The sequence below is a fragment of the Phyllobates terribilis genome, unplaced genomic scaffold, assembly GCF_046119375.1.
Source record: "Phyllobates terribilis strain yellow unplaced genomic scaffold, ASM4611937v1 Scaffold_7__3_contigs__length_470593459, whole genome shotgun sequence".
In the NCBI taxonomy this organism is placed as follows: Eukaryota; Metazoa; Chordata; class Amphibia; order Anura; family Dendrobatidae; genus Phyllobates; species Phyllobates terribilis.
In genome coordinates this window covers 255,172,843-255,186,816 of record NW_027362767.1, presented here as the reverse complement: position 1 = coordinate 255,186,816, position 13,974 = coordinate 255,172,843, and the positions used below count along the sequence as shown (strand labels likewise).

General features: G+C 48.1%; 1 protein-coding gene and 1 long non-coding RNA gene across 3 annotated transcripts in view; one reads left to right on the top strand and one right to left on the bottom strand.

The window, feature by feature from the left end:
• Nucleotides 1-13,974, bottom strand: part of KCND1 (potassium voltage-gated channel subfamily D member 1) — a 91,328-nt gene that overhangs the window by 18,268 nt on the left and 59,086 nt on the right. For both annotated transcript variants that reach the window (XM_073640343.1, XM_073640342.1), the window contains exons 3-4: nucleotides 1,526-1,688; nucleotides 1,242-1,325 (exon numbers count right to left, since the gene is read on the bottom strand). In XM_073640343.1, coding sequence (XP_073496444.1) covers nucleotides 1,242-1,325; nucleotides 1,526-1,688 — 247 coding nt within the window. The remainder of the gene's footprint in view (nucleotides 1-1,241; nucleotides 1,326-1,525; nucleotides 1,689-13,974) is intronic.
• LOC141154426 (uncharacterized) overlaps nucleotides 1-13,974 on the top strand; it is a 65,128-nt gene that overhangs the window by 13,308 nt on the left and 37,846 nt on the right. The window lies entirely within an intron of this gene.

The following is a 13,974-nucleotide window of genomic DNA, read 5'->3' as shown; positions in this document are numbered from 1 at the left end:
CAACACCGTGCAGGACGCTTGGCATTTGCCACAGAACACCAGGATTGGCAAAGTCGCCACTGGTGCCCTGTGCTCTTCACAGATGAAAGCAGGTTCACACTGAGCACATGTGACAGACGTGACAGAGTCTGGAGACGCCGTGGAGAGCGATCTGCTGCCTGCAACATTCTTCAGCATGACCGGTTTGGCAGTGGGTCAGTAATGGTGTGGGGTGGCATTTCTTTGGAGGGCCGCACAGTCCTCCATGTGCTCGCCAGAGGTAGCCTGACTGTCATTAGGTACCGAGATGAGATCCTAAGACCCCTTGTGAGACCATATGCTGGTGCGGTTGGCCCTGGGTTCCTCCTAATGCAGGACAATGCTAGACCTCATGTGGCTGGAGTGTGTCAGCAGTTCCAGCAAGATGAAGGCATTGAAGCTATGGACTGGCCCGCCCGTTCCCCAGACCTGAATCCGATTGAGCACATCTGGGACATCATGCTTTAGTCCAGGTCTGGGAGGAGATCCCACAGGAGACCATCCGCAACCTCATCAGGAGCATGCCCAGGCGTTGTAGGGAGGTCATACAGGCACGTGGAGGCCGCACACAATACTGAGCCTCATTTTGACTTCTTTTAAGGACATTACATCAAAGTTGGATCAGCCTGTAGTGTGTTTTTCCACTTTAATTTTGGGGATGACTCCAAATCCAGGCCTCCATTGGTTAATAAATTTGATTTCCATTGATGATTTTTGTGTGATTTTGTTGTCGGCACATTCAACTTTGTACAGAACAAAGTATTCAATGAGAATATTTCATTCATTCAGATCTAGGATGTGTTATTTGAGTGTTCCCTTTATTTTTTTGAGCAGTGTATATATACTGTATGTTTGTCATGGAGCATGAAGGGGTTAAAATGGCAGGGCTTTCTTTGCAGCTTTGGGTGTGATTGGAGTATAAAAACATAAAAGGTGTCCAAAAGTACAGATCCCCTTAAGGTATGGAACAATCATTCTTTTGTCCTGCCGCGGTCTTCCACTGGTCACTTTTATAGTAGGGTTATAGATGGAAAGGGCAACCAGGGAATATGTGCCAGGTACTGGGTGCCAGGGTGGCATCAACAGGTCACTAGGTCTTGCCCAGGTATTTTAGATGGAGAGCCGAGAGCAGATAACTGAAAAAAAGTTTAGCTCTGGGTTTCTTTCTAGGTCCGCTTTTTTTACGTCTACCTCCATCCTATAGATACAGGAGCCGCCCTCACCTCCAGGCCGCCATTCTCCTTGTAGCGCAGGAAAGCGTTGGTCGTGTTACTCTTTGCCAGTCTAATCCTGGCCAAACGGATTTTCTGCAAAAAGCAAAAGAAGCAAAAGTGAGATGATGATTGACAAGATTGACTGTTCATTTCAGATACATATTTGGTTAAGGGAGGCGCTGTTGCATTACCGTCTATGGATACTATAGCAAGAAATAGTGGTGAGAGGTGGTACTACAATTGCAGAAAGTACATTTTGAGAAAAGTGAAGCTAATGTCAGCAGCGGCCTCACCTGCTGCGCCCGCCGCTTGTCCGCTCTCTGGTTCTGGTGATATATACGGCTGAAATTCGATACGATGACGGGGACGGGCAGAGCGATCACCAGCACTCCGCTGAGCGAGCAAATGGAGCCAAAGATTTTCCCGGCTATGGTGTCCGGGACCATGTCTCCATATCTGAGGGAAGAGGGAGGGAAGTGTAAGTGCTCGGACACAGCAGACCCTGTGCGTTACGTCACAGCGATTGTCCAGATATCAGAACTATGGCTATGTTCACACACATGTTTTTTTCTGCTGCAAATCTGCTGCTAACTTTTCTCTGCCAGGAAAACAGCTGCGTTAAAAGCACAGGTTTTGTTGCACTTTTTTTTGCGTGTTTTGCGGTGTATTTGCTGCGTTTTTTTGACCACCCATTACTTCCTATGGGTGAAAAAACGCTGCAAATACGCAGCAAAAACGCTGAAAGAAGTGACAAACAAGGCAGAAAATACGCAGCAAACAAAAAACAACATGTGTGAACAGCGCATTCTGGTTTCTCATAGACTTTGCTGGTTCTGCAAGACGCAGCTGAAAATTTGCATGAAAATCTGCTGCAAAATACGCAGCAAAACACAACGTGTGTGAACATAGCCTATGACTCCGCACAAGCGAAGGTAACAGACGTCACGTAAAAAGGGCAAAAGGAAGGAAGAGTGACTGCGACCAGGACCACATGGTGATGGCCAGAGCAGCTCCGATACGCCGGGTCTTGTGCAGTGTTCCTTGCAGGGCCGGCTCCAGGTTTTTGTGGGCCCTGGGTGAAAGAGTCTCAGTGGGCCCCTTTAACACATACCACGATTCATGTTGCACAGATACCACAGAGAAATATAGGTATAGTACAATGTCAAGATTTCACTTCTTACATTACATGAGTGATATCTATTGTAAATTCCACAATAGCTCAGAAACCGGAGAATCGCTCCATACAGAATACTGGCCCCCATATAAGGCTCCATAAGGAATACTGGCCCCCCATATAACGCTCCATACGGAATACTGGCCCCCATATAACGCTCCATAAAAGATACTGGCCCCCATATAACGCTCCATACAGAATACTGACCCCCCATATAATGCTCCATACAGAATACTGGCCACCATATAACGCTCCATACAGGATACTGGCCCCCATATAACGCTCCATACAGAATACTGGCCCCCATATAACGCTCCATGCAAGCTGTTCCCCCCACATAATGCCTCATGCAGGCTGTTCCCCCCACATAATGCCCCACGCAGGCTGTTCCCCCCTTATAATGCCCCATGCAGGCTGCCCCCCCCTTATAATGCCCCATGCAGGCTGTTCCCCCATAAAATGCCCCATGCAGGCTGTTCCCCCCATATAATGCCCCATGTAGGATGTCACCCCCCCTTATAAGGCCCCATGCAGGATGTCACCCCCCCTTATAATGCCCCATGCAGGATGTCACTTCCCTCCCCCCCAATAATACCCCATGCAGGATGTCAGCACCCCCTTATAATGCCCCATGCAGGACGCCACCCCCCCTTACAATGCCACGTGCAGGATGTCACACACACCCCTCCCCCCTTATAATGCCCCATGCAGGATGTCACCCCCCCCTTATAATGACCCATGCAGGATGTCACATCTGTCCCCCCCAAGAATGCCCTATGCAGGATGTCACCCCCCTCCCTTGTAATGCCCCATGCAGGATGTCACCCCCCCAATAATGCCCCATGCAGGATGTCACCGCCCCCCCCTTATAATGCCCCACGCCTCCATACATTAAGGGTATGTGCACACGATGCAGAAATGAAGCAGAAAATTTCTGCATCATTTCTGCATCTCCCTGGCAGAAAAAACGCATGCAGATTGTGCATGCGTTTTTCCTGCAGAATACATGCGGATCCACATGCAGATTCACATGCGTTTCCGCATGCAGATTGACAAGCGCTTTCCAGGCGATGATAACTGCTTGATAACTAGGTCACACTATATAAATCCATGCAAACAGCATGGATTTATACAGTGTGAACCGAGAGAGTGTATATACTTACCTCCGATGGCCCGCGCTGTCCTGCTCAATCTGTTCTCCCTCGCCGGCAACTTTGAATTGAAAGACCTGCCGACGTCAGCGTCACGTGACCCGTCACATGACTCTGACGTCACCGCAGGTCCTACAACTCACTGCCAGTGCCGGGAACCAAGCAGGAGCGCTGTGCGGGCCGACAGATGGTAAGAATACATTTATTTTTTATTTTATTCTTCTTTTACAGCTTTTTTAATGGTACCTGGGTGTGGATGAGACTCTCCTCTCCTCCACACCCGGGTACCATCCGCACATTAGAACGCACCAATTACGCAAGTACAAATGCTGTCTTGCGGAATTGGCGCGTTCTAATGCAAGTCAATGGCGGCGAAATCGCCGCGTTTCCGCAAAATTAATTGACATGCTGCGGATTTTTGACCGCAGCGGAAAAATCCGCATCATGGGCACAGCACATGCGGATTTCCATTGGGGAACATTGCTTCCCTTCTACCATGCGTTTTTCATGCGTTTCCGCGGCGTTTACGCAACTGCAAAAACGCAGCGGAAACGCATGAAATACGCATCGTGTGAACACAGCCTAAAAAAAAAAAAAAAAAATCAAATACTCCCCTCACTTCTCACCTTCTGCCGCTGCTCAGCTCTCTGGACTCCAGTGTCACCGGCGTCTTCCCACTCTGCACTGTGACGGCTCAGGAAAGACGTCACTGCGCCCTCTGACCTGAGACGTCACAGGCAGAGGACGCGGAAGAGACCGGAGCTGCTGCGGAGGCACAGGGAGAGGTAAGTATTGAGCCGGCTACCGGGTCCCTGAGCAAGCGGGGGGGAGCGGGCACTGACACCGCTCTCCTCCGCTCACGGGTCCCATAGCGCGGCGGGGTGCCTCACAGCGAGTGGGCCCCCTCCGCCTGCTCAGGGCCCCGGCACTTGCTGGCGCCGGGCCTGGTTCCTGGTATATGTTGGGTCTTGTGGGGTGTTACCGATATACGGCGGGTCTTGTGGGGCGTTACTGATATACGGCGGGTCTTGTGGGGTGTTTCTGGTATACAGCGGGTCTTGTGGGGTGTTCTCGGTATATGGCGGGTGTGGTAGGACATCTCGCTCGGCCACTTCCGGAAGTAGACTCAGGAACCCGGGTTTTCTTTACAGGCTTTATTAATAGCATAAAGTTCTGCACTCCAGCAAAATAAACACTGCCTTACTTGGCAAAACAACAAAAAAAAAGATAAACTATAGCACAATCCATATTTGTGTGTGCGGTTCGCCCACACAGGTTATGTCCAGCCTTCAGCTCCCTCCTGAGCTATGGCTGTCCAGTCTGGAGACCTTGCCTCTCCAAACACAACACAGAGGGAAAAAAACAGGGCTGAACATTTAAACGTCGCTCAGCCACACCCTTAGGTGGAGGTATGGGGCATGACATCCCTCCCATCTCAATGTCATTCCTCTAAAACCACGTCCTTTAAATGAGTTAACCCACCAGCATATAACATGCTGGCAGAAAGTTTTGGTTTCAGTTCACACAGGCTAGCAACCAGTGTGACACATACCTCCCCTCATATATCATACCAGTTACTCTGTCACACGGGTCTTGTGGGGTGTTACCGATATACGGCTGGTCTTGTGGGGTGTTTCCGGTATACGGCTGGTCTTGTGGGGGTGTTCCAGGTATATGGCAGGTTTTGAGGGGTGTTTCCGGTATACGGCGGGTCTTGTGGGGTGTTTCCGGTATACGGCTGGTCTTGTGGGGTGTTTCCGGTATACGGCTGGTCTTGTGGGGTGTTCCCGGTATACGGCGGGTCTTGTGAGGTGTTCCCAGTATAGGGCTGGTCTTGTGGGGTGTTCACGGTATATGGCTAGTCTTGTGGGGTGTTCCCGGTATATGGCTGGTCTTGTGGGGTGTTCCTGGTATAAGGCAGGTCTTGTGGGGTGTTTCCGGTATAAGGCGGGTCTTGTGGGGTGTTTCCGGTATACGGCGGGTCTTTTGAGGTGTTCCCAGTATAGGGCTGGTCTTGTGCGGTGTTCACGGTATATGGCTAGTCTTGTGGGGTGTTCCCGGTATATGTCTGGTCTTGTGGGGTGTTCCCGGTATATGGCTGGTCTTGTGAGGTGTTCCCGGTATCAATAAGCAGCAAAAAATGAGATTTCATTAAAACGTAACTTACTAATAGACTGTGTAAAAGTGATCACGAATAATAACAAGACATAAAGTGTCCTGAACTAATATTTAAAATACACCAATGATGAGTACATGGATGACAGCCAGGCCACTTAATTATCACAGCACTATTATAGCCGAGATATATTCAGATGATAAATTGTTCATGTATATGACTACAGCATTGGCCCATGCTCAGTGGTTACCTGGATGTTCATAAACAGATGTTAGAACAAAACATTACGAAAATAGAGAAAATGGAGCCATCTCACCCATCCTCGTCATTTTCATATAGGATGGACTGTGTTCCACTCTGACATCTGTGCTTGGAATGCCAATTTCTGAAGTAATGAGGCAAGAGACGAGTAGTGACCCTATTATTGTTATGATCTGCTACAAGCACTAAGGAAAGAAAGGAGACCTGTCCCTACAATAGAACTAAGCTAGATCCCTACGATGTAACGGGGAACCTGATCCTGCGATCAGACCCGCCAAAGTCCTCGGCTAGTCTGTACGAAGACCTATAGATGCAAGGGAGGGATCCCTACAAGAACTAGGGACTGGGATAAAGTTGGGCACCTCCTAGCAGAAATTGTAGCAGTAAAAGACAAAACACACAACATAGAACATAAAGGTCCGAAGACCAAGCTAAACAGACTGAGAAAGGTAACTAAGCACCAGGCTAACTTAAGAGTAGAAATTACAATGAAGTCCAGCAAGGCCAGGAGGGCGGAGCAGGATTAAATAGGCAAACAAGGTCATGTGACCAGCAAGATAGAAAAAAACTAACAGGAGAGTTCTAACAGTACCCCCTCTCCTATGAGGATCCTCCGGATCCCCTAGGCCCAGGCTTATCAGGAAACCTCTTGTGAAACGCTCTGACAAGTCTGGAAGCAGAAACATCATCCGCCCTCACCCATGAGTTATCCTCGGGTCCGAAACCCTTCCAAGTGACGAGATACTGCAAACTCCCTCTATACCGTCTAGAATTTAGGATGCGGGAAATTTCATATTCCCCGTCCTCCACCACCGGAGGAACAGTGGCAGAGGCGTCACCATCCGACACATCCGCTCTTTTCAACAGAGAAACATGAAACACCGGATTAATCTTCCAGGAGGTAGGAACCTCCAACCTAACAGCAGATTGGTTAACTACCTGAAGCACCTTAAAGGGCCCTACAAACTTGGGACCCAATTTTTCAGAAGGAATCCTCAACAGCAGATTCTTAGACGACAGCCAAACCATGTCACCAATAGCAAACAAAACCTCTTGCTGTTTCCTATCAAAGTACCTCTTAGATTTTTTGTTAGCCTCCTGAAGATTACCACGCACATCCGTCCAAACTCTTTCCAAATCACCGGAAAAACTCTCCTCCTCAGGCACAGCCGATACCAATTTGGAGAATGACCCAAAAGACGGATGTCTCCCAGAACAACAAAAAAAAGGCGAACAACCAGCAGAAGAGGATGTATGGTTGTTAAAAGCAAACTCAGCAAGTGGCAGAAACTCAGACCACCCCTCCTGATTGTCTGCCACAAAACAACGCAAGAACTGCTCAACATCCTGATTCTTCCTTTCTGTCTGGCCATTAGACTCAGGATGATATCCGGATGAAAACGACAAATGAACTCCCAACCTGTCACAAAAAGCACGCCAAAAACGAGCCACGAACTGAGGTCCCCTATCCGAAACAATGTCAGTAGGAACGCCATGTAGTCTGACAATTTCCTTGACAAAGGCCTTAGCGAGTGTCTTAGCGCAGGGCAGTTTGATGAAAGGAACCAAGTGACACATCTTGCTAAAAGGGTCCACGACCACCCAGATGACTGTGAAATCCTCAGAGGGGGGAAGGTCAGTAATAAAGTCCATAGCCAGATGTGTCCAAGGTGCACTAGGAACCTCCAGAGGGCAAAGCAACCCCGCTGCAGGAGTATGTGAAGACTTAGATCTAGCACACACCGTACATTGACGCACCCACTTAATGACTTCCTTCTGCCATCCAGGCCACCAAAAACTGCGACCCACAAGTCTCTTGGTCTCAGAAATTCCTGGATGACCTGCCAACCGAGACTCATGACACTCAACAAACAAATCTCTCCTAAAGGTCCTAGGCACAAACAACCTCCCATGGGGAGTGTTAGATGGGGCATTCTCCTGAGCTTTAAGAATCTCATCTTCCAAAGCGGAGTCCAATGCAGCAATCACAACACCTTTTTGTAAAATGCTCTCCTCCTCCTCAGCACCGACCATGGGAGAAAAGCTGCGAGATAAAGCATCAGCTTTAACATTCTTGGTACCCGGGATGTAAGTAACGGAAAAATTAAACCGCGAGAAAAAAAGTGCCCACCTAGCCTGACGGGCATTCAAGCGCTTGGCAGCATCAAGATAGATCAGATTTTTATGATCAGTGAAAACCTGAATGGGAAATTCAGCACCTTCCAAGAAATGATGCCAGTGCTCAAATGCGAGTTTAATCGCCAGCAATTCCCAATTACCAATATCGTAATTAAGTTCAGTCTCAGAAATTTTTTTGAAAAAAAAGCACAGGGATGTACTCCATCCTTGATTTCCTGAGACAAAATAGCACCGACCCCCACCGAAGAAGCATCAACCTCAACCAAAAACGGCTTAGTCACATCAGGCTGCATAAGGATGGGAGCAGAGGTGAACCTCTCCTTTAGAAGCACAAAAGCTTCAATGGCCTCAGTAGTCCACTGAACCGCATTAGCACCTTTCCTGGTGAGATCGGTCAGTGGTTTGACAATAATAGAAAATTTTTTAATGAATTTTCTGTAATAATTGGCAAAAACCTCTGTATCGATTTCGAACCAATAGGCCTAGGCCATTCCTGAACCGCCTGAACCTTCACAGGGTCCATCTCAAAGCCCTCGCTGGAGATAATGTAGCCCAAAAAACTAATTCTCTGTACAGCGAACTCACATTTCTCCAGCTTAGCAAAAAGCGAATTGTCAATTAATAACTGTAATACCTCACGTACGCTCCGCCAATGAGACTCCAGATCAGGCGAATAAATCAAAATGTCATCCAAATACACAACCACATTTTTGCCGATCAAAGGTCTAAGGATGTCATTAATAAGATTCTGAAAAAATGCTGGAGCTTTGGTAAGACCAAAAGGCATAACCAAATTCTCAAAATGACCCACAGGAGTCTTAAAAGCAGTCTTCCATTCATCACCCTCCTTCATGCGCAACAAATTGTATGCCCCCCGGAGATCAATTTTAGAGAACCACTTGGCCCCCACTAACTGGTTAAACAAATCAGGAATCAATGGCAGTGGGTAAGGATTGCGTACAGTAATTTTATTAATCTCACGAAAATCCAGACAAGGACGTAAACCGCCGTCCTTTTTTTTTAACAAAAAAAAATCCAACAGCCACAGGAGACTTGGAAGGCCTAATGTGACCGGCGGCCAAGCTTGTCTGTATGTATTCCTCCAAAGCCTTTCTCTCAGGAATAGTAAGATTAAATAAACGACTTTTAGGAAGAGTCGCTCCAAGGACAAATTCAATGGTACAATCATAGTCTCTATGGGGAGGCAATATTTGTGACTCCTCCTCAGAAAAAACTCTCCAAAAATCCTTAATAGGTACAGGTAATTCCCCTTTTTCCACCGCAGCAATACGTCCATTACAACACTTGTCATAACACTTAGGACTCCAGGACTTAATTTCATTGGTAGACCAATCCAGTACTGGATTGTGCAATTTTAACCAGGGTAACCCCAAAATTACTGGAGAAGGCAAATTATTTAATACCACCAAATCCAAATTTTCTTGGTGAACACCATTAATAGTGAGGGGAAATTCACAGACCTTGTGAGTAACACTCTTCAAGGGGGAGCCATCGACAGAAACCACGGCAATAGGGGATGACAAAGGTTTGGGTTTTAATTTAAGTTTTTTCAAGAATCCCCCATCAATCACATTCAGAGTAGAACCACAATCCACAAATATCCGAAATTCAATTAATTCTTCCTGAGCAGTGGTAGTAGCAGAAAGAAATACCCCCTTAGAATTTAAACAGGCAATACGGACGTAACGGACCTTTTTTTTTTCTTTGTTCATACGAAGCACACAGTTCTTAATAAAATGATCAGATTTTCCGCAATAAAAGCACAAACCTTCAGAAGATCTGCGGTCTTTTTCCTGAGAGCGGGGTGCCATCGCCCCGATCTCCATTGGCTCTCCAATGTCAGTACAGACCCTCTCAAGACTAGGAGCTGACATGGCAGAGGATTTACTTTCATTAACCCTTGCACGCAGTCTCCTGTCCACCCGTATAACTAATTGCATAGCCTCATGCAAGTTTCCAGGTGTGGGATAAGCAATCAGCAAATCCTTAACCCTTTCACCTAGCCCCGCAAGAAACAAACTTTTCAAAGATGAATCATTCCACCCCACCTGGGCAGACCACCGACGGAAGTGAGAACAATATTTTTCCACATTACCTGATCCCTGCCTCAAATGTCTTAATTCAGTCTCAGCTGATGAGACACGATCAGGATCATCATACAACAAACCAAAAGCAGAAAAAAAACTATCCACTGATCTAAAGCACGGATCACTAGGTTGGAGAGAAAAGGCCCATCCCTGAGGTTCTTTGCGCAAAAGTGACATTATGAACCCTATGTGCTGTGATTCATCACCAGAGGATCTGGGTCTCAAACGAAAATACAATAAACAAGCATTTTTAAAGGAAAAAAATCCTGTTGATCACCAAAGAATAAATCAGGCAAAAGTACCTTTGGCTCCACAAAATGTGCTCCAGAACAGCTACTCACGTGTTGTTGGAGCTCGGCCACCTCCAGAGAGAGTCCCTGCAGGCATTGAGCCAAATCCTGAACCGACACCATAATGGAAACTGGAAGTCTTTCCTTAGAGATATTTTTGGGCTGGACTTACTGTTATGATCTGCTACAAGCACTAAGGAAAGAAAGGAGATCTGTCCCTACAATAGAACTAAGCTAGATCCCTACGATGTAAAGGGGAACCTGATCCTGCGATCAGACCCGCCAAAGTCCTCGGCTAGTCTGTACGAAGACCTATAGATGCAAGGGAGGGATCCCTACAAGAACTAGGGACTGGGATAAAGTTGGGCACCTCCTAGCAGAAATTGTAGCAGTAAAAGACAAACACACAACATAGAACATAAAGGTCCGAAGACCAAGCTAAACAGACTGAGAAAAGTAACTAAGCACCAGGTTAACTTAAGAGTAGAAATTACAATGAAGTCCAGCAAGGCCAGGAGGGCGGAGCAGGATTAAATAGGCAAACAAGGTCATGTGACCAGCAAGATAGAAAAAACCTAACAGGAGAGTTCTAACAATTATACCCTGTCAGGGTTATTCTGGCCCTCAACGCCCCAGACTCCTCAGATGATAAATTGTTCATGTATATGACTACAGCATTGGCCCATGCTCAGTGGTTACCTGGATGTTCATAAACAGATGTTAGAACAAAACATTACGAAAATAGAGAAAATGGAGCCATCTCACCCATCCTCGTCATTTTCATATAGGATGGACTGTGTTCCACTCTGACATCTGTGCTTGGAATGCCAATTTCTGAAGTAATGAGGCAGGAGACGAGTAGTGACCCTATTATACCCTGTCAGGGTTATTCTGGCCCTCAACGCCCCAGACTCCTGTCCTCACAAGGACAGTCCACTGCTGACCCTCTAAATAGATGTCCCTAATGCAAGTATTCGTGCATCTCCCAACGCGTTTCCCCCTCTGGGTTCATCAGGGGACTACAGTGCACGATACAGAGTAGCCACCCTAGTTCCCTAGCAGTGGCCTGGACAATCTAGGATTAGCATATATAGCAGGCCTTGTGGGTTGTTTCCGGTATACAGCAGATCTTGTGGGGTGTTCCGCGTATACAGCAGGCCTTGTGGGTGGTTTCCGGTATACAGCGGGTCTTGTGAGGTGTTCCCCGTATATAGCAGGCCTTGTAGGTTGTTTCCGGTATACAGCGAGTCTTGTGGGGTGTTTCTGGTATAAGGCGGGTCTTGTCGAGTGTTTCTGGTATAAGGCAGGTCTTGTGGGGTATTTCTCGTATAAGGCGGGTCTTGTGGGGTGTTTCTGGTATAAGGCGGGTCTTGTCGAGTGTTTCTGGTATAAGGCAGGTCTTGTGTGGTGTTTCTGGTATAAGGCGGGTCTTGTGGGGTGTTTCTGGTATAAGGCGGGTCTTGTCGAGTGTTTCTGGTATAAGGCAGGTCTTGTGGGGTGTTTCTGGTATAAGGCTGGTCTTGTTGGGTGTTTCTGCTATAAGGCGGGTCTTGTGGGGTGTTCCTGGTATAAGGCAGGTCTTGTGGGGTGTTTCCGGTATAAGGCGGGTCTTGTCGAGTGTTTCTGGTATAAGGAAGGTCTTGTGAGGTATTTCTGGTATAAGGCGGGTCTTGTGGGGTGTTTCTGGTATAAGGCGGTTTTGTCGAGTGTTTCTGGTATAAGGCAGGTCTTGTGGGGTGTTTCTGGTATAAGGCGGGTCTTGTCGAGTGTTTCTGGTATAAGGCAGGTCTTGTGGGGTGTTTCTGGTATAAGGCAGGTCTTGTCGGGTGTTTCTGGTATAAGGCGGGTCTTGTGGGGTGTTCCTCGTATAAGGCAGGTCTTGTGGGGTGTTTCCGGTATAAGGCGGGTCTTGTGGGGTGTTTCCGGTATAAGGCGGGTCTTGTGGGGTGTTTTTGGTATACAGCGGGTCTTGTGGGGTGTTACCGATATACGGCGGGTCTTGCGGGGTGTTCCTGGTATACTGCGGGTCTTTTGGGGTGTTACCGACATACAGCAGGCCTTGTGGGGTGTTTCCAGTATATGGTGGGTCTTGTGGGGTGTTTCCGGTATACGGCGGGTCTTGTGGGGCGTTCCCAGTATATGGAGGGTCTTGTGGGGTGTTCCTGGTATACAGCGGGTCTTGTGGGATGTTCCTGCTATACAGCGGGTCTTGTGGGGTGTTCCCGGTATATGGCGGGTCTTGTGCGGTGTTCCCGGTATATTGCTGGTCTTGTGAGGTGTTCCCAGTATATGGCTGGTCTTGTGGGGTTTTCCTGGTATACGGCAGGTCTAGTGGGTTGTTTCTGGCATATGGCTGGTCTTGTTGGGTGTTTCTGATATAAGGCGGATCTTGTGGGGTGTTCCCGGTGTACGGCGGGTCTTGTGGGGTGTTTCTGGTATACAGGGGGTCTTGTGGGGTGTTTCAGGTATACATCTGGTCTTGTGGGGTGTTTCTGGTATATGGCGGGTCTTGTCGGGTGTTTCCAGTATACGGCGGGTCTTGTGGGGTTTTCCTGGTATACGGCTGGTCTTGTGGGGTGTTTCCGATATAAGGCGGATCTTGTGGTGTGTTCCCGGTATACGGCGGGTCTTGTGGACTGTTCCTGGTATACAGTGGATCTTGTGGGGTGTTTCCGGTATACATCGGGTATTGTGGGGTGGTCCTGGTATAAGGCGGGTCTTGTCGGGTGTTTCTGGTTTAAGGCGGGTCTTGTGGTGTGTTCCTGGTATAAGGCAGGTCTTGTGGGGTGTTTCCGGTATAAGGCGGGTCTTGTGGGGTGTTTCCAGTATAAGGCGGGTCTTGTGGGGTGTTTCCGGTATAAGGCGGGTCTTGTGGGGTGTTTTTGGTATACAGTGGGTCTTGTAGGGTGTTACCGATATACGGCGGGTCTTGCGGGGTGTTCCTGGTATACTGCGGGTCTTGTGGGGAGTTATCGATATACGGCAGTTCTTGTGGGGTGTTCCTGGTATACTGCGGGTCTTTTGGGGTGTTACCGACATACAGCAGGCCTTGTGGGGTGTTTCCAGTATATGGTGGGTCTTGTGGGGTGTTTCCGGTATACGGCGGGTCTTGTGGGGCGTTCCCAGTATATGGAGGGTCTTGTGGGGTGTTCCTGGTATACAGCGGGTCTTGTGGGATGTTCCTGCTATACAGCGGGTCTTGTGGGGTGTTCCCGGTATATGGCGGGTCTTGTGCGGTGTTCCCGGTATATTGCTGGTCTTGTGAGGTGTTCCCAGTATATGGCTGGTCTTGTGGGGTTTTCCTGGTATACGGCAGGTCTAGTGGGTTGTTTCTGGCATATGGCTGGTCTTGTTGGGTGTTTCCGATATAAGGCGGATCTTGTGGGGTGTTCCCGGTGTACGGCGGGTCTTGTGGGGTGTTTCTGGTATACAGGGGGTCTTGTGGGGTGTTTCAGGTATACATCTGGTCTTGTGGGGTGTTTCTGGTATATGGCGGGTCTTGT